At 37.7% G+C, this 19,513-nt stretch overlaps 2 protein-coding genes across 2 annotated transcripts in view; one reads left to right on the top strand and one right to left on the bottom strand.

The window, feature by feature from the left end:
* The window catches only part of MYO16 (myosin XVI), a 675,300-nt gene that overhangs the window by 561,151 nt on the left and 94,636 nt on the right, over nucleotides 1-19,513 (bottom strand). The gene's annotated exons all lie outside the window — the stretch shown is intronic.
* Nucleotides 2,948-3,304, top strand: LOC118846256 (40S ribosomal protein S12-like). Its single transcript, XM_036754581.1, has one exon. The coding sequence runs from the start codon at nucleotides 2,948-2,950 to the stop codon at nucleotides 3,302-3,304; it is 357 nt and encodes a 118-aa protein (XP_036610476.1).

The following is a 19,513-nucleotide window of genomic DNA, read 5'->3' as shown; positions in this document are numbered from 1 at the left end:
TTTCTTGCATCACTCTCATTACTCTTCCCAATTTTTCCTCTACTTCTCTCACTTGCTTTTCCAAATCCTTTTTGAGCTCTTCCATGGCCTGAGACCAATTCATGTTTTTCTTGGAGGCTTTTGTTGTAGGCTCTTTGACTTTGTTGACTTCTTCTGACTGTATGTTTGGGTATTCTTTGTCACCAAAGAAAGATTCCAAAGTCTGAGTCTGAATCTGAGTTTGTTTTCACTGCCTGGCCATGTTCCCAGCCAAATTACTTCATCCCTGAGTTTTTCATTGGGGTATGACTGTTTGTAGTGTAGAGAGTACTTTGTCCCAAGCTTGAGAGGCTGCACTGCTGTTTGCAGAGCTATTTCTACACAGCAAGCTCTGCCACATCAGCACTACTCCTCCCCCAAGAACCACCAACCTGGACCATGACTCAGATCTTAAGCAGACTCTGCACTCCTGCTCTGACCTGCCACTTAATTCCTCCCACCAGGTGGGCCTGGGGCTGGAAGCAACTGCAACTATAGCTCTGGAAGTAGCCTCAGAGCTACACCACCTCTGCCACCTCTGGGGCTGTGGCCAACTGCAAACTACTTTCACTCTGTCCCAGAAGCTTTTCCCACTAACCTTCTCTGTTGTCTTTGGCATTTGTGGGTTTGAAGTCTGGTAACTGCCACAGGTCCCTGATTCAGGGCACTATGGCCTGTTCTGCCTGGCTCCCCATCTGGTTGGTCCAGGCACAGCCCACGCTTGGCTCTGCTCTGCTTGGCTCCCAGTTCCATGCAATAGACCTTACCCAGCGACCATCCAGGCTGCCCTGGGCTGGAGCCCTGCTTCCCTCTGCTATTTCATGGGTTCTGCAGTTCTAGAATTTGTTCAGAGACATTGTCATAGGTGTTTGGAGGGACCTGGAGGAGAGCTTTAGGCAAGTCCCTGCTTTCCAGTGGCCATCTTGGCTCTGCCCCCTTTTATTGCTACTTTAACCACACTGTTTTAGGCCCTTACTTCTGTCTCCCTAGATGACTGCAAGAGCCTATTAATAGCTCTTCTCACTTCCACATTATCATTCCCTCAATCAGTCAGTTTATAAACATATACTAGGCATGTGCTATAGGCCAGGTACTATGTAAAGCCCTGGGGGGATACAACCACAACAACAACCAGGAATAAGACAGTGCCTATCCTCAATGAGCTCATGATAGAACTTCTATATGTATTCCTGAAATACAATATGGACATGAAGTCAGGAGAGATTAGCGGGTTTGAATTTCATTACTGATGGTTGTTAGTTTAGTTCTGTGACTAAGTGCCAGTCACTAAACCTCTCTAAGCCTCGGTTTACTTATTTATAAAATATAAATTGCAATACTGGTAGCACCTATTTAACAAGATTATGCAAGATTATAAAGCACTTCGTATACCTTAAATTCCTATATTGTACTATTATCAATTATTAATATTCTAGAATAATTTCTTATGAGTAGTTCTGGTTATGCTTCTCTATTCAAAAATTCTTCTCCATGCCTCCAAAGTGTCTGAGTATATATTCCAGACTAGTTTTGTCCAACTCAAATAGAAAAGGATTCCTGAAGCAGAAAATCACTCAGAAAATCACAAGTTAACATTATCTAGATTTTATTCTTTTTACTTATTTTGTTAAACATTCCCCAACTGCATTGTAATCTGGTGCTACTCATGGAGTTCAACCCCTATGGTTCAGACTCATGCCTGACATTCACAGTTCTCCACATTTTGGAGTCACATTAGCTTTATTTTAGCCTCATCTCCTATTACTCCTGTCCCACTCTCACTATCCTCCAACATAATGGACTACTCTTTGTTCCCCTCCTAAATAAGCTGTGCCTTCCTACCTTCTTCCCTTTGCTCACACTCTCCCCTAAATTGTCTAAATAACCTTTCCTCTCTTTTGTTTGTTCAGTTTTAATTTAGTTAAATTCAGTATAATTCAATTGAATGCAACTCTGTTCAGTCAAATTTAAAATTTATTAAGACACTATGCTATGTCCTTGGGAAATAAATGAAGTCAATGTGTCAAATTGAGTTCAAATAAACTGAGTTTAATCTCACAGCCTTTTTAATAATTAAAACCCAGTACGGTTTGTATTGTGATGTCACTATCAATACAGAATTAAGTTCTTTTCTAGGGTATTGGAGTAAGCTTAACCGCTAGCAACCAATGCAATTAATAAAAATTTGAACAAAAACATTCATTATGAAAACAAACAATCAAATAAGTATTTCTTATACTTGAGTCCAATGGCAAAGGGGAAAATTGTGCTAGAATGCCCTTCTTTTACCTCCTTGCTTACATTTCATTTTTCAACTCTTGACCCAAACAACCCTGCTGAACATGTTCTGTTATTGTCCTTTGGTTCATAGCAATAGAAGAGGGAGTGGGGTAGGAGAAATTTTGTATGGGGAATGAGGTTGTGAATGAAGAGACAATACATAGGAAATTATGGCATAAGAAAGTAAATTAGATTGTTGAAAGTAGTTTGTTTATTTCATCTATGATGCTTGCCTTTGGAGCATGCCCAGATCACCTAACATGGAGACACCCTTCAGATGGCTTGTTTGAGCATGTCCATAACTCCTAACATGAAGATTTTCTATCCCCCACCACATGGGTGGGGGTTTAATTTGCTCCTTAAAAATACATTTCATTCATTCTTCTATTCATTCATTTAGTCATTCTTCCATCCATTTATACATCTCTCTATACAGCTATGACAATAACTACCCATTTTGCAGATGGCATAAAGTTTGGATGAAAAGCAGTATGTTGTGTATTAGAAGTAATATTCAAAGAGATTGTCAATACATTAAAATTATGTGGTTAAAAAATAAGATAGTGCTCTTTCCCTGTCGCCGCTGAGTCGAGCAGGAGGCGGAGGCTCCCGGGTGTTTAAGATTTAGCTTCACCCGTGAACCGCTGCAATGGCCAAGGAAGGCATTGCTGCTGGAGGTGTAATGGACGTTAACACTGCTCTACAAGAAATGCTGAAGACCACACTCATCCACGATGGCCTAGCTCATGGAATTCGTGAAGCTGCCAAAGCCTTGGACAAACACCAAGTCCATCTTTGTGTTCTTGCTTCCAACTGTGATGAACCTATGTATGTAAAGTTGGTTGAGGCCCTGTGTGCTGAGCATCAGATCAACTTCGTCAAGGTTAATGACAACAAGAAGCTGGGTGAATGGGTAGGCCTCTGCAAAATTGACAGAGAGGGAAAGCCCCGTAAAGTGGCTGGCTGCAGCTGCGTTGTTGTTAAGGACTATAGCAAGGAATCTTAGGCCAAAGATGTCATCGAAGAATATTTTAAATGCAAGAAGTGAATAAATAAAAGCCTTGGTCTGATTTGAAAAACAAAATAAGATAGTGCTTCTTGAATTGAATGAATGAGGATATAACTGGGAGAAATGTAAAGTTATTTATCTCATTAAAAAATTCCAAGTGTGCATTAAAGGAAATTTGGTTTGACAGAAGACCATGTGAATAAGACAAAGGCTTTAGGCAGCTAAGTAACTTAATGGCTAGAGTATTGTACTTGGACTTTAATGTCAAGCTTTGGGAATGGATTATGTAGCCTTCAAAATGTTATGGCACTCAAATTGGAAATCATAATGACAGTATCCTACAAATGTCCTCATTGTGATAGGGAAAGTTAAGGAGATAATGTAAAATTAAGTTATCAATAAACATTTGTTAAGTGCTTACTAAAGGTCAGGTACTGGGCAAAAACAGTCCCTGCCCTCAAGGAGCTCACAATCTCATGGGGGAAGACTACATGCAAACAACTATGTACATAAAAGATATATAAAGGGTAAATTAGAGATTATCTCCAAGGGAAGGCATTAGTGTTGAGGTGGCCCAGGGAAAGCCTCTTATAAAAGGTAATATTTCAGTTGCATTGATTAAAGCCAGTGAAACCTAAAGTCTGAGAAGATAAGGATAAGATTTCAAGGCACTGGATACAACCATTGAAAAAACATAGAGTTGAAAGAAGAATAACAAAATTTAAAGCAGGGATAACAGACAGAAGGCTATTTTAATAGCACAAGTATTAAGTAATGAAAACATTCACCAGTTGGTGGTGAGGTCATAGGAGAGTGTTTTAACAACCCAGCTAGCAGCTTCAGTGGGGGCGTAAGATCCCTCCCCCACAGCTGGCACCCAGGGGGCTGCTGGGATCCAGGGAGCTGCCGGGACCCAGGAGGCTGCCAGGACCCAGGAGGCTGCCGGGACACCAGGAAAGCACAGGTTCTTTTTATCTGCTTAAACAAGGAAAGCACGGTGAAGGGGTTGACCAGCTTACTTTAATCCAGCATTCACTTAGCATACAGACAACATTCATTTAGTTCAGGGGAAAATGCCAGCATTCAGTTAGCATTCAGTTAGTTCAGGGGAGCATATAGACAAGCATCAAGAGATATACCAAATACAGATTCATTCACGTACTTCAGGGGAAGAAGCCAGCACCCTGAGGTTCAAAACATTCATTTAGTTCAGGGGAAAAACAAACCAGCACCCTGAACCTCAAAACCAAAATACGAACAAATTACAAATATCAACAGACCGACCCAATACAATTCATAGTTACCAACATCTGGGCTCGGCCCGAGAGCAAGGGCTGGCCCAGAATCACACTTGCTTGTCGCTGCTCCCACACCAACCAGAAAAGGAAAGAGAGAGCTTCAAGCTGTCCTCTCCCCTCTTATAGAGTTTTTGACATCATCAAGCACCGCCTGAATGACCAGGGCCGATTGGTTCTTGAGTTGGCCTCTCTCCCTAGGGTAAACAACACCTCACCTCAGCCAGCCCCAAGACTCATCACACAGGAAGTTGTCTGCTTCCTGGCATGCTCTCTGGTCCTCCTGCCCCAGAAGAGCAAGCCACAGCATCCAGAGGCTCAATGAGGTAAGCTGAGTCACTCAAAGAAAACAAAGGCCATTCCGGTTACAGAGAGAAGGAGGAATAGGTATAAAAGATGTGAAGGAATAATAGACAAGACTTGGAAACACATTGGATGGAGAAGAGAACTGAGGAGTCAAGGATGACCCTAGATTGGGACCTTGGGCTACTAGGAGGATGATACCATCCACACTAGTAGGGAAGTTAGGAAGTTAGGGAGGGTTTTTGGAGAAAAGATCAATTGAGTTTTGGACATATGAAGTTGAAGATGGAACATCCAATTCAAAGTGTCCAATAAGTAGTTGGAAATGTGAGAATGAAGGTCAAGAGAGAGGTTAGGGCTTTGTATATAGAGCCAAGAATCATATGCACACAGATGATAATTGAATCTATGAAAACAGATTAAATTACCAAGCAAAATATAAGGCAGTGGGTGAGAGCATTTGAGGGATGTGAGAAGAGAGGAGAGGGAATATTATACATTTAACAATGGATACAAATCATTAGAATCGTACCACTCCTTTATTCTATGCATTCAAATATTGCCCTTTTTTACTTTCTCAACAAAAGGTCAAATGAGATTTATCAAAACTTAAAGGGTGATATAAATGTTAGCTCTTAGTATTATTATCTTAGTTTTTTGTGATGACTATAACTATAGCTGTTTCTTGGAACAGTGATATATAATTAAAATAGAAATGGATCCCTGTAGGTTACATATTTAATTAGAAGATTACAAATTAATATTTCTATGTTGTATTGTATTTTTATTTATTTTGTTAAACATTTCCCAATTACATTTTAATATGGTTCAGGCTGTACTTGCCTGAGGCCATGAGCTTGGTGACTCTGTCAGACTATTCAATTTTCTTAAAGACAAATAACTTATTTTCTATATGTGCATAAACATATTTTATGTGTTATATAAACCACTCCTGAAACCCAGGAATTGAAGAGTGAAATATAATATCACATGCAGACCACATATCACTGGCCAATCCACATAGACAACCACATAGGCATATATTGTGACTTGTTGGGTACCAAAAGTCTTACCTGCTTCAAAATATCTCCCAGTAACACTATCTAAAATTACCATGGTTAGTTATGCCTTTGGATTAAGAAAGGTCTCTAGCTGGTACCTTCTAAAATGTAAATGTTACTAAAGGATAGTAACACATTGTCTACCATCATCCAATTAGAACCAGATAAATCTGTCATATTAACAAGTTAGAACCTGGGAAATCAATAGCCTTGAAGGATCAAGACATATTATAAGTATTACTGTCATTATTATGATTATTATTTTGTTGGGGAATGTGAGTAGGAAAAGTAACATTTATAGTTTAGAACTCTTCCTGGAAATAGGTGGGAAGGTGCAGAACAGGGTCTAAGTGGAATAAAGATATTGCATATACACACGCGCAAAGACACACAGACACAGACATATATGTAAATATGTATGTGTTTGTATGTAAACACACATATACACACACAAACACACACATATGTTTGGGGGGCAAGCTAAGCAAACCACACTTATTTCACAATTTTTCCTGTGTAGATTCCAGTACACACTGAATGGCCCATTCAGAAAACTGGTGGTTATCTGAATAACAATGTGGCTTGTTGGAAAGTGTAGCATGTACTACTTGTGTGTGGAGAAAGATCTCTGCCCAAATCCTACTTTGGCACTGACTAGATGCTGACACAAACTCAGCAAATCAATCAACCATTTTTAGACTATTTTTCTATTATTGAAATGTAGACATTAATATTTATACTACCTATCTCATGAGATTTTTCTATAGAAGTTTACATTCAAATACATTCTCATCTGTCTACATGAGTTAATTTAAAATAAGCAGAATGTTTTGTTTTGGTTTTTGGTTTTTCAACCCAAGATAAATAATAGAAGAGAAAGTTAGGTGGCACAGTGGATAGAGTGAGAAGTTTGGAATCAGGAAAAATTAAGTTCAAATCTGGCCACATACACTTATAAGATATGTGACCCGGGGTAAATCACTTAACCTTTGTTTTTTGCCTCCACTTTCTAATTTGTAAAATGGGAATAGTAATAGCACCTACCACCCCAGAGTTGTGAGGATCTACTGAGATGATAATTATAAAATACATAGCATAGTGTAGACACATAGGAAGTGCTATGTGACTGTTATTTATTGTTGTATGTGTGGGTTGGTCATCTAGGTGGCTCAATGGATAGAACACTGGTCCTGGAGTGAGGAGGGGCTGAGTTCAAATCCAGCCATAGATACTTGACATTTACTAGCTGTGTGACCCTGAGCAAGTCACTAGGCTTCAATTGCCTTGACAAATAAATAAATAAAGATCAATATTGTGTAGGAACGTGGAATGTAAGATCAACAGAAGAAGGTAAGCTAGATGTGGTCAAACAGGCAATGGAAGTATTAAAAATTGACATCTTGGGTGTAAGTGAACTTAAATGGATGGGAATAGGTGAATTTGATTCAGATGATCACTACATATACTACTGTGGCCAAGAATCCCTTAGAAGAAATGGAATAGTCCTCATAGTCAATAAAAGGGTAAAAAGCAATACTGGGGTATAATCTCAAAAATGACCGAATGATATTTGTTCGAATCTAAGGAAACCATTCAATATCACAATAATACAAGTCTTTGCTTCAACCATTAATACCGAAGAGGCCAAATGTGATCAGTTCTATGAAGACCTATGATATCTTCTAGGATATCATAGCATAGTATCACAGCAAAATGTGCAAATCCACAAATGTGAACACCAGATCATCTTGTTTCCTGAGGAACCTCTACGTGGGTGAAGAAGCAACAGTTAGAACTGAACACAGAACAACTGATTGGTTTAAGATTTGAAAAGGAGTATGGCAAGGCTTTATATCGTCACTATTTTATTTAACTTATATATGGAGCACATCATGAAAAATACCAGGCTAGATCTCAAATATGCAGAAGATACTACTCTGATATCAGAAGATGAAGAAGTAAGAAGCCTCTTGATGAAGGTTAAAGAGGAAAGTGTAAAAGTTAGCTTGAATCTTAACATAATAACACTTAAGATCTTGGTAACTGGCCCTATCACTACTTGGCAAATAATTAGAGGGAAAAGAAATGGAAGCAGTGTCAGATTTTACATTCTTGGGCTCAAATATCACTGAAGATGGTGACAACAGCCATAAAATTAAAAGATACTTGTTCCTTGGAAGGAAAGCTATGGTAAATCTGGACAGCATACTAAAAAGCTGACATGTCACCTTGCCAACAAAGCTCCATATATTCAAAACTATAGTTTTTGTTGTTTTTTTGTTTTCTTACCAAAAGAAGTATATGGATGCCACAGAATTGACACTTTTGAATTGTGGTGCTAGAGGAGACTCTGAGAGTCCTTTGGACAGCAAGTAGGCCAATTCAGTCAATACTTAAAGAAATTAATGCAGGCTATTCGCTGGAAAGTTAAACACTAAAGCTAAAAGTTAAATACGTTGACCACATAATGAGAAAAGAGGACTCATTGGAAAAGACCCTGAGACTGGGAAAAAATGAAGGCAAAAGGAAATGGGAACAGCTGAGAATGAGATGAATAGATAACAAATAATTATGTTGAAACAAATAATATGAAGTTTGACAGACTTTGAGAGACAGTGGAGAATAGAAGGGCCTGCGCTGCTATGGTCCATGGGGTCATGAAGAGCCAGATATAACTGAACAGCTGAACAACAACAAGGCAAAGCTTATTAGAAGTCTAGTTGTCCAAAAGTATAACGGGTTATGTTGAAGAGTATTAGTCACCACACTGCAAAATTATTCATGTAAGTCGGGGTGACTATTAATCAAATATGATATATGTGGGTTCTTTTCAGGCATAAGTTTGGTAAGGTAACTTCAAAAGTCCCTTCCAGCTTGGAGAATTAATTTGTGGAGATGAGGCCATATGGAAGCAAAGTGTCAAAAAAGAATGTCCTGCCCTTGAAATAACTAATAACTCTTCAAACTCTATTGTTGAACTAGACAATTCTGTTAAAGCATCTGTTGCAATTCAGCATCTCTTAAAAGTAGAATTTTTCAGAAGTTTTATATGGTTCTATAAATTTCATTCAACAGATGCCAATCTTTCACAGAACAAAGTCTGAAAAATCTGTCATGTATGTGTGACTTTCATCTGACAAGTCTTGATTCAAGGTCATTAGAATTTAACTATGACAAAATCCAAAGGGCAAGATTTTTAATGCTTTGATTCATAGTGCTTTGATCTCTGGAGTAATATTACATAGTAAATACATTGTCATTAGTGGTAAAGTATCTAAAATTTTGATGTTTGAATATAGAAAGAAAATATGTCAAGAACGTGGAATAAAGAGAAATGTACTGCATTATCATATAGCACAAGGATGTAAAGAGCATTCAGGCTGCCATTTAGGATTTCCAAAAATTGCAGGCCAAACTTTGAAATTTTCAAAAGAAATTATATGATTTTTTTCCCCACATCTAATTTTAAGATTGAGAGCATTCCTTTAATATATATGCAAAGGCATTTTTATAGAAGTCAACTTAATATACAACATTCCACTCTAAAGGAAGAATTTTGAGCAGACTTTTTTTAATATGCTGTCATCCACATCTAACAGCTAGTTTGACAGGCATGGTCTGTTTCAGTAATGGAATCAGAAGATAAAAGAATCAGCACTGGTGACTGGAACGTAAGACTAACATTCCTCCATCTGCTCATACACATGGGAGTAACTCTTCCTCTCTTCCTTTGCTATTAGCAGAAAGGATTGTACAAAAATCCTTTGCTGATAACAGTGCAAAACCACATAATCTTTTCAAGAAAAGTCCCTTGTAGTCAAATATACATTAAAAATCCCTATACTTTGGGGACACACTTGGATCTGGAAAATCTAGATGGAGAGACAAATTATTTACTCAAAATAATGAAAAGGAAGAAAAATACAGGTTTAAAGGCTCAGTGTTCCTATAAACAGCTGTATTCACAGGAATCTAGCATTTGACATTTCTACTACATTAATTAGCTATGTATACAGATGTGTTTGATGGGGGAAGGAGGAGGAGTGGTGTGCTAAGTACCACTATGTTAAATATAATTGTACTTAATAAGTACATTTTATATTGGGAAAAGACTAGAAATGTAATTTCAAAATGTTGGATGACAGTAATTTGACTCACTGAAACCTTTAAACCATTAATAGTGTCTTAGAAAGGCCTATTACACATTGTTTTCCTTCATAATGAGTACCCATGTTCAACAGATATAGCCCAGCAGGTGAAAATTTCAAATCCATTAAGTGAATTTATCACAGCAATGAAATATAATGTGCAGGCTTTACACGCTTTTCCTGAAATCATTTTGTAATAAATGACTGCATTAAATCATGTTTATTTGATGAGCTATGTTACTAAAACAAAAATATTTTTCCATTTAGAGAAAATTCATTTTGCTTCGGATTGTATTGATATTTTCAAAGTAAATCTAGGATATTAATTTATTTTATGCATTAGAATAACAATTTCCATTAATTGGGAATAGTTAAGTAAGTTGTGGTAGATAATTGTGATGAAATACTATTGGGCTATAAGAAATGAAGAGCTCAATGATCTTAGAAAAAACATGGAGAGACTTGTACAAAATAATGAAGAGCAAAATGAACAGAACCAAGAGAATATTTATACAGGTACAGCTGTATTGTTTTAAGAATGAATTTTTGAGTGAATAAATCATTTTGGCTATTATAAATACTAAATTAACAATAAAGGACATATGAAGAAGGACATTATCTCTATCCAGAGAAAAACCTGATAAATAGATGTATAGAATAGTTGTACAAATATATTACTATTTGCCATGCTGATCTTGTAAGAAACAAGATTCCTGTTCAATGTAAAATTCAGGGATTTTTTTTAATAAAAAAAGTTTATCCTGTGAAGTAATTAAGTTAGCATGTATATGTTGGCAACATGACTCACAGGGACTTTTCAAAACTATGTCATTAGACTAGAGTTAATGTATATGGTCAGCTCTCAATTGCATTGTCAAAATTTGCCACTATCCGGGCTCCACTGCTGACATGTGGGAAAGGAGGTGTTATCTTCCTCCCTGTACCCGATTATGTATATAATAAAAGAAGAAAAGGCACGAGATAGTACTAAGTACTATGTAACCAGGTTTTCTCTGTAGTGTAAAAATTTCTATGGCTTTGTGGTCACTAAATACAGTAATTATCTCATTTCAACTCTCTAGAGAACAACTTTGTGCTCATCAAAACCATAAAATAAATCCATCATCGGGCACTCCTGCTGTGTGAGAGATCCAAATTTTCCAACAACTGCTAGACTGTGTGAGAAACGTGGTTTTGGGGATCACTGGATTTCCCCAAATTGTGAGAACATGTGGCTTTGGGGAATCATTGGACTTCTTAGGCAGGGCCAAAGTCCTGAGGAAGAACCCTGTGATAATCCCTAGTGAAGGCTGTACAGACCACAGGACTCCCAGAGGAAGACCAAGTGGTAGCCACCCCTTAATCTGTGGGGATCACAGGGCCTCCTACGGGTCAGACCCTAAGGAGGACCCAAGCAATGGCCCCTTAGGATGGCAGTAAGATCACAAGGCTCCTGAGACAGGGCTGGAAGTCCCAAGTGATGTCCCCTTAAGAAGGCTGTACAGACCACAGGGTTCCCCAAGAGAATCCAGAGTGGTTGCCCTCTTAACACCGCAGTGGGGATCACAGGACACCCCAAGACAAGATCCAGGAGTAAGCCCAGCGAGCTTCCACTGCCTATTGCTTCCTTTCACTTGACCTTAGGAAGATCCATGTGATTTGCCCATTCTCACCCAGAGAACTCAAGACCAGAGTGGGCCCAGGAAGGCATTTTATTATGCTCCTCGAGAGAGCGGGTGTAGTGTTCATGGGAACACTCACACTGATACAGCTGCAGGAGCAGGGGTAACCATTCCCTCCACTCCTGCTGGAGTTATGGTTAGTTGACAATCTTTATTTTTTATATAGTTTTCCTAGGTTTATACAGTTTATACAGGTAGGATAATAAGGATACAGAAACAAAAGTGAAGTTAATTAGATTTTCCTCGTCTTAGTTTAGGATTAAACTATATTCTTTTACTTCCCCTACTTTCCCTCTTCAACATATGCAAATTATGCAAATCAGTAGGCCTGGATTCTTGACCAAGACCAGACCCTCGATAAGCTTGAACTGGTTCAAGTGTGTTTGGCCTCTCTAATTCCCCAGACTGCCTTCTCAAAAAGCATGCACATGCATACAAGCCTCTGACCTCTCACCTGACTGACCTTGAGGCCTGGTCTCTGCTAAAGCTGGGGTTGGGGAGGGCAGGGAAGCACACCTTTAGTTCTGTGGAAACAAAACTCCTCCTCCCATTTCTTACAACCCTATCTTGCACCAAGACTTTTCATATGGGATTTTAATACACGCTATCATTCATAACTCATAGCTGGGAGGATTAGAATGAATACACATATAGGATTATACAAATATGTTTATACATAAGCACATATATATAGGTACAAATATATATATGTATATATATATGTTATTATTATGAATCCATAAATTTATAAGCTATTCATTAGCTAAGTTTAAAGAGCTCTAAAATTAAAGTTGTGGCAATATGTAGCCTATTTAAGGAAATAGTAGAAAGCTTAATTAAAATGATTATTCTTCATGAAAAGCAGAATAGGAGGGGAAGTGAGCAAGTTACTAAAAATGGAACAATATCAAATTAAGTAAAATATTTTAAGCAAAATTCTAAAAAGAATTCCCTATTGGCTGAGGCAACTCTGGACACAGTTCAAAATTTCCTAACATTTTTAAACATTCTATTTATCTACATTTTTCAGTTCTTTCTTTTCCTTTTTTTCCTCTTTAATTACAAGAAACTTTATCGGCCTTTCTTGCCATAGTGGAATATTAGAGTCTATATCTTAAGCAAAAAAGTCTGTTGTGCTTGGAGTAAGGAGCTAGGTAGAGATCAGGAAGTGGAAGTTGAAGACTCCATCCATACAGCAGAAGGATTTGAAGTCCTTTGTCTCTACTGCTTATTCTGCTAGTCAAAAACCATTAACAAAGGGAAATGCAAACAAACTAAGTAAATCTTTTATGACACAATGAGCACAGTCAATAGAACATTATGCCTGCAAACCGGAAGACCTGAGTTTAAATCTAGCCAAGACAATTCCTAGCTGAGTCACCTTTGAGTAAATCATTTAACCTCTGTCTGTTTCAGTTTCCTTGCCTGTAATATGAAAATAATAACAACACCTAATTCATAGAGTTGTTGAGGATCAAGTGGGAAAATATATGTAATGTGCTTACCAAAGTGCCTGGTACATGGAAAGCTCCTAATAAATGTTTTTCTCTTTTCCCTTTCCTTCTTCATGATCTATTTACTAGCTAAGATGCCAAACAAGTTGTGAAAAAGTGATACCACCATTCCAATCAACTTTTTTGAATATACTGGTGATCTGGATTGTATTTTAACATATATGTATGTTTATGTATTCATACGCCTCTCTCTCTCTACATACATACATACATACATACATATATTTTTAAAACGTGGTTATAGGTTAGGTGATAGCGGATAAAGTGCTGGCTGGTCCTGGAGTTCTGAAGACTTAAATTCAAATACAGTTCCAAGCATTGAATAGCTGTGTGTCGCTAAGCAAATGAGGTAACCTCTGATTGCCTCAATTTCCTCAACTTGAAAATTGGGATCATAGCACCTAACTCACAGAATTAGGTAAAGATCAAACAGGATAATATTTGTAAATTGTTTAGAATATAGTAGGCTCTTAATAAATATTTATTTTCTCCCCTTTTTGCTCAATTACATACATTCAGCTATTCTCTACCCTGAGAATATTTATGTAAAATAGAAAAAGAATGGCTAAGCAAAACGAACTTGTGGTTCCCACACACTCTTCTACCACTTTACAACTTGATTCATTGAGGGCCTACCAGTTAAGTTATTTTGTTTGTTTATTTTATTTTATTTTTACTAAGCCTTATAAAGTGCATGGCCATCTGACCTCTTAGTACAATGTATAGTCAAATCATAGTCTCATCATGGAACTTAGAGTTCCAAAGAGTTAATACAATTTTTAATCAACCAACCAACAAACCAACAAATATTTTATTAAGTGCCAACCATTTTCCAGATACAATAATGAGCACTGGGAACACAAAAATAAGCAAAAGTCAGTCCCTACCATCAAGGAGTTTATACTATAATGGGGGAAGACAACATGCAAACATACACACACGTATACACACACACATACACACATATGTGTGTATACATAAAACAAGCTATATACAGGATAAATAGGAAATAATTAAAAGAGAGAAAGTGCTAAAATTAAGAGACATTAGAGAAGGCTTCCTGTAGAAGGTAGAATTTTAGTTGTGACTTGAAGGAAACCAGACTGGAGTAGGCAGAGCACTCCAGGTATGCAGGAAAGTCAGAGAAAACGCCAATGAATAGACTGTCTTCTTGGTGGAAAAGCGAGGCCACGAGTGTTGCTGTATTGAAGAATAATGTTGGGGAATAAATGGTATAAGAAGACTGGAAAGGTAGGAGGAGGCTATGTTGTGAACTCCTTTGAATGCAAAACAGACCAGTGTGTATCTGTGTGTGTGTGTGTGGGTGTGTGTGCGTGCATGTGCGTGCATGTTTTTTGGTTTTTTTCCTAGAGGAAATATTAAGATACTAGAGTTTTTCTGAGTTAGGTGGCTGTGGGAGGTGGTGACATGATCAGTCCAGTGTCTTAGGAAAATCATTTTAATGACTTAATGGAGAATGGCATGGAGTGGGAAGAGACTAGAGGCAGGTAGACCAACCAGCAGGTTACTGCAATAATCACAGGGCTAGAGTGTTGATAGTCAGAGGAGAGGAGGGGACATATCAAGGAGATTTTACAAAGCTAAAATTGGCAGGTCTTGGCAACAGCATGGATATGGGGGAGTGGGAGGGAGGTGAGATATAGTGAGGAATCCAGGATGACTCCTAGGTCATGAGCCTGAGGGACTTGGAGGGTAACATTGCCTTTTATAGTAATAGGGAAAATAAGAGGGAAAGGTTCAGGAGGAAAGATAATGAGTTTTATTTTGGACATATTGAATTTAAAATGTCTATGAGACATCTAGTTCAAGTCTAAAAGTTGGAGATATGAGGTCAGAGGTTAGCAGAGAGACTGATGCAGAACTGGTAGGTTGAGAATCATCAGAAGAGAGAGGGTTATTAAATCCATGGGAGTTGATGAGATCACTAAGTGAAGTACTATAAGGGAGAAGAGAAGAACCCTCAGGGACATCTATGGTCAGAAGGAGTGATTTGGAGGAGGATCCAATAAAGGAGACACAAAGATTGCAGTTGTCTACATTACTAGGAATAAGGCCAAAGAAAATCTTACGTTACTATTTCTGATTAAGGTATAGTACCTATGATCCTACAAACTGAAAATTATTCTGGATGGTTCAAGTGAGTAGTGGCAGTACAATTCTGTGTATATTTTTGTTGTTGTCATTCAGTTGTTTTTCAGTTATTTGATATTTTGTGACTCTATTTGGGGTTTTCTTGGCAAAGATAAAGAAGTGGTTTGCCATTTCCAACTCTAGCTCATTTTACAAATGAGGAAATTGAGGCCAACAGGGTTAAGCAACTTGTCCAGGGTTACACAGCTAGTGAGTATCTGAGGCTGAATATGAACTCAGGAAGATGAGTCTTCCTAACTCCGGGCTCAGCACTCTATTTACTGTACCACCTAGCTGACCCTTATGTACATTATAGGTACTCAATAAATCTATTTTTTTTATAATGTACCACAATGAATGATTAAGTGGTTATATTTTCTCTATGTGAAGATCAGAAAAAAAGTTTATTCTTTTGCTTTGAGTCACTTAGCTAGCAAAATTCAGTTTGGGGGATTCTTTTTTCCTGAAATAACACCACTAAGTCATTAACCATGGCAGTATCCTTGACAAAGTTGAATAATGATACAATATGTCACAGTAAATCTGCTTAACTGCACATGCAGTTTACAAATGCTATTCTTTTGTCCCCAGCTAGAAGTAATTTATATTGCAAGAGAAAAATAAAAGGACAAGATCCAAGGACAGACATAAATTATATATAAAAGAAAACAACTTGAATATAGAATATTTTCTTAAGTTATTATGATAAGAATACATAGGGATGGCATGATATATCAATGCCTAAATTCCATATGTTCAGTAACAGTTAGGAATTAAATTACAGTTTCTGGATTTTCTGCAATTTTCAACCCTTTATGAAATAAATTACTATATATTCCATTTTTCTATATAGAGTAGACCATAGTGGACAAAGGACATTCTACAAGTCTTTCTATAGGGTATCCCTAAAGTCTGGACATACAGGAAAATTGACAGTAATGTGGAGTTATTACATCAACTTCATGTGAACCTTGCAAAGCACATCAACCTTTGCATCACAAATGATTGAAATCATATTGAAGATGTTATTTGTTAATATTCCAATTAAATAAATTGTGGTTGAAATTTTCATTCACTTCATTTCTTGAAAATATGGATTGTCATCTATGTGTCCAGACATAAGGAATACCCTGTAGTTGAGGGTGAGGAGGGAAGCAATAAACACAATCATTTTTATATAACACAAATAACTTATTTCTATAAATGTCACATCAGTCACACTGTTTCACTCAATGATTAGAGCCGGAATTAGAGCTAGAATCATGGCAACAATACCTGAGCCTAGACATGTAATAAAATGAAATTTTCTTATCTTAATATGGTAATATTCAGACACAATTTACTTCTCTGACAATTTTCCTCAAATCAAAATATTTTGGTTTTTAAGGACAAAAGCACTGATCACCAATTAATTTGAGAATATTAGCAACTTTATAGAATCATAGGATAAGAGGTGTATACATTTGGAACTAGAAGAGTTAGAGTTAGAGATGTCCACTAGTTGAACCCCTTCATTTTCTAGCTGGACAAATCAAGGTCAAGAGAAGTAAATCAACTTTCTCAAGGAAGTAAGTATTAGAATAATTACTGCAACTGAGGCCCTCTGAATCCAAAACCAGTGATTTTTTGGGATAAACCAATTAAATAATTATTATTACCAAATGTCAGTTGTCCCAGAATAGGAAATAAATAAAATTTTTATACTAATTATGAATAAAAATAGTTGTGTACTGATTTTATTTATTATCAGAGACAAAGAAAACATTGAATTGTGTTTTCTTTCACTTAAAAAAGTAATTATAAAAATATTTCTCAGACATTGTCACTAAAGCAAGCTTTTGCAGTTGCTTTTCTAGGAATTGTGATGGATTTAAATTATAATCAACAGAATTCATTTAGAGATGTCTATTCAACTTATAAAAAACACAATATCATAAAATTTTTCCCCAAAGGGAAATGAAAAAGAACACAGTAGTTATGAGTGGGCCTTTACCAATGAAGAATTGTTCAGGAGAAAAAGGACAAAGGATACGGTCAGATATATATATATATATATATATATATATATATATATATATATATACACACATACATATATATGTATATACATACAGATAGATAGATAGATATAACTGGAAAAAGAGGTTGTCTGGTCATGAAACAAGAAAGGAGGATAACCAATATATAGGCTACATGCGCTATTAGAGTCCATACAATATTAAGAACTTGAAAGAATAGATGGGGTGAGATCCTTAGGGAAAAATTATAGGAGGATAAGAATAAGAATCACCTAGGATAAGAAGTTCTAGGAAATAATTCATATATGAAATATAGGAGGCTATATCAATATCACTGATGAGGTCCATACATGCTAGTGCCATAGTATAAGAAGAAGGGGAAAAATTTCTTTACACTAAGAACTATTTGAAAGTGAAACACAGGAGGCAGAGCCAAGATAGTGGTATAAAGGCAGAAACTTGTCTTAGCTCTCTCCCAAACCCCTCCAAATGCCTTTAAAAATGACTTTAAAGAAATTCTAGAGCAGCAGAATCCACAAAAGGAGACAGTGAAGCAAATTTTCAGCCCAAGACAACTTGGAAGGTTGGCAGGAAAGGACTCTTGCACCACAGTGAGAGAAGGGCACAGGCCATGCCAGTGAAGACCACCAAGCTTCAGTGACCCTGAGCAAGCTTCAGGGTGACTGAATCACTGGTATCAGTGGCAGTTTCTACATCTCTCAGCCCATAGACATCAAAGATAACTTAGAAGGTCAGTAGGAAAGGTCTATTGCACCTGAGTGAGAGTGCAGTAGAGTCCAGTGTAGGTCATGCCAGCACATCCTTGGCCCCAACAAACCAGGAGCAAGATTTGGGAATGACTGAATTAGCAGTAAGAGTGGCAGTGGCAGTGGCTGTGGCCGTGGGGTCAAACAACTGGTCAGAAGGAGATTACAGGAGTCTTTTTGCTAGCACTGAGTCAGGACTCTGTTGCTTTGCCCATACTTGGTTACTGGTGGCAGTCCTAGGTGGCAGTCCCAGGGGGTGGAGCAGCACTGGCATAGCAGAGCTTGCAGCCACAGTGGGGGAGGGACCCTCCTCACAGTTCCAGGGCAGAAAAGAGTGCTTGTGGTCATTCACAGACCAGCAAATGGGGCAGCAGAGTAATAAACACCACTCTTCAGATTGTAAGAACTGAAAATTTACAGGTCCCTAGAAGTATATCTGAAAACAGCTGCACAAAACCCCTGAGGCTTGGGACAGGGTGCCTTCCATCCTGGAAGCAGAGCCCTACTTTAACAAAGAATTCAAAGTCAAGTAGCAGGCAAGGAAAATGAGCAAATAACGGGGAAAAAAACTCTGAATATACAAAGTTGTCATGGTGTCAAGGAAGATCAAAACACACACTCTTAAGAAGATAGCAAAGTCAAAGCTCCTATGTGGGAACCTAGGGAGTTAGGGTCTGATATCAAGGTGGTCCAGCTGTCCTTGAGGACATGCAGAACGGCATGTAGGAATCCAGCTATATCTTTGCAAGCCTGCTAGGCCTGTGCAAGGCAAGGCCACTGAGGCAAGGTCTGTGCAAGGCAAGACTGTACAAAAGATAAGAGGACATGGCAAGGTACTGCCCTCGCAGCTATGATCCACCTGGGAAAGTACAGAAATGTTTCGTTACTAGTATCTGCATGGGAATGATCAGGAATGTTGCAATATAGTCAGCATCTATGTATCAGAGCTACATGGGCTACGTGAGAAACATGGCAGGACACCCCAGTAAAGTAACAAAGCAATGCATTAGGTAATGGTTAAGAAACAGTATAAAAGTCTGTTGCTTGCTTGAATAAAGTTGAGCTCTGATTCAGACTCCACCCAACTCGTGTCATTTCTCCACAGAGCACCCGAAGCTGCTGGTGGGCTTCACTCCTATACCCAAGGCTTCCAAGAAGAATATAAATTTGTCTCAGTCTATGGAAAAGCTCAAAAAGGTTTTTGAAAGTCATGTAAGAGATGTAGAGGAAAATTGTGAAGAGAAATGAGATCGATGAAAGATAAGCA

The sequence above is a fragment of the Trichosurus vulpecula genome, chromosome 4 (assembly GCF_011100635.1).
Source record: "Trichosurus vulpecula isolate mTriVul1 chromosome 4, mTriVul1.pri, whole genome shotgun sequence".
Lineage (NCBI taxonomy): Eukaryota > Metazoa > Chordata > Mammalia > Diprotodontia > Phalangeridae > Trichosurus > Trichosurus vulpecula.
This window is presented reverse-complemented; position numbering and strand designations above follow the sequence as displayed.

Bases quoted from the DNA above. Each gene is read 5' to 3' on its own strand.
- LOC118846256 (XM_036754581.1), top strand. From the start codon at position 2,948: ATGGCCAAGGAAGGCATTGCTGCTGGAGGTGTAATGGACGTTAACACT.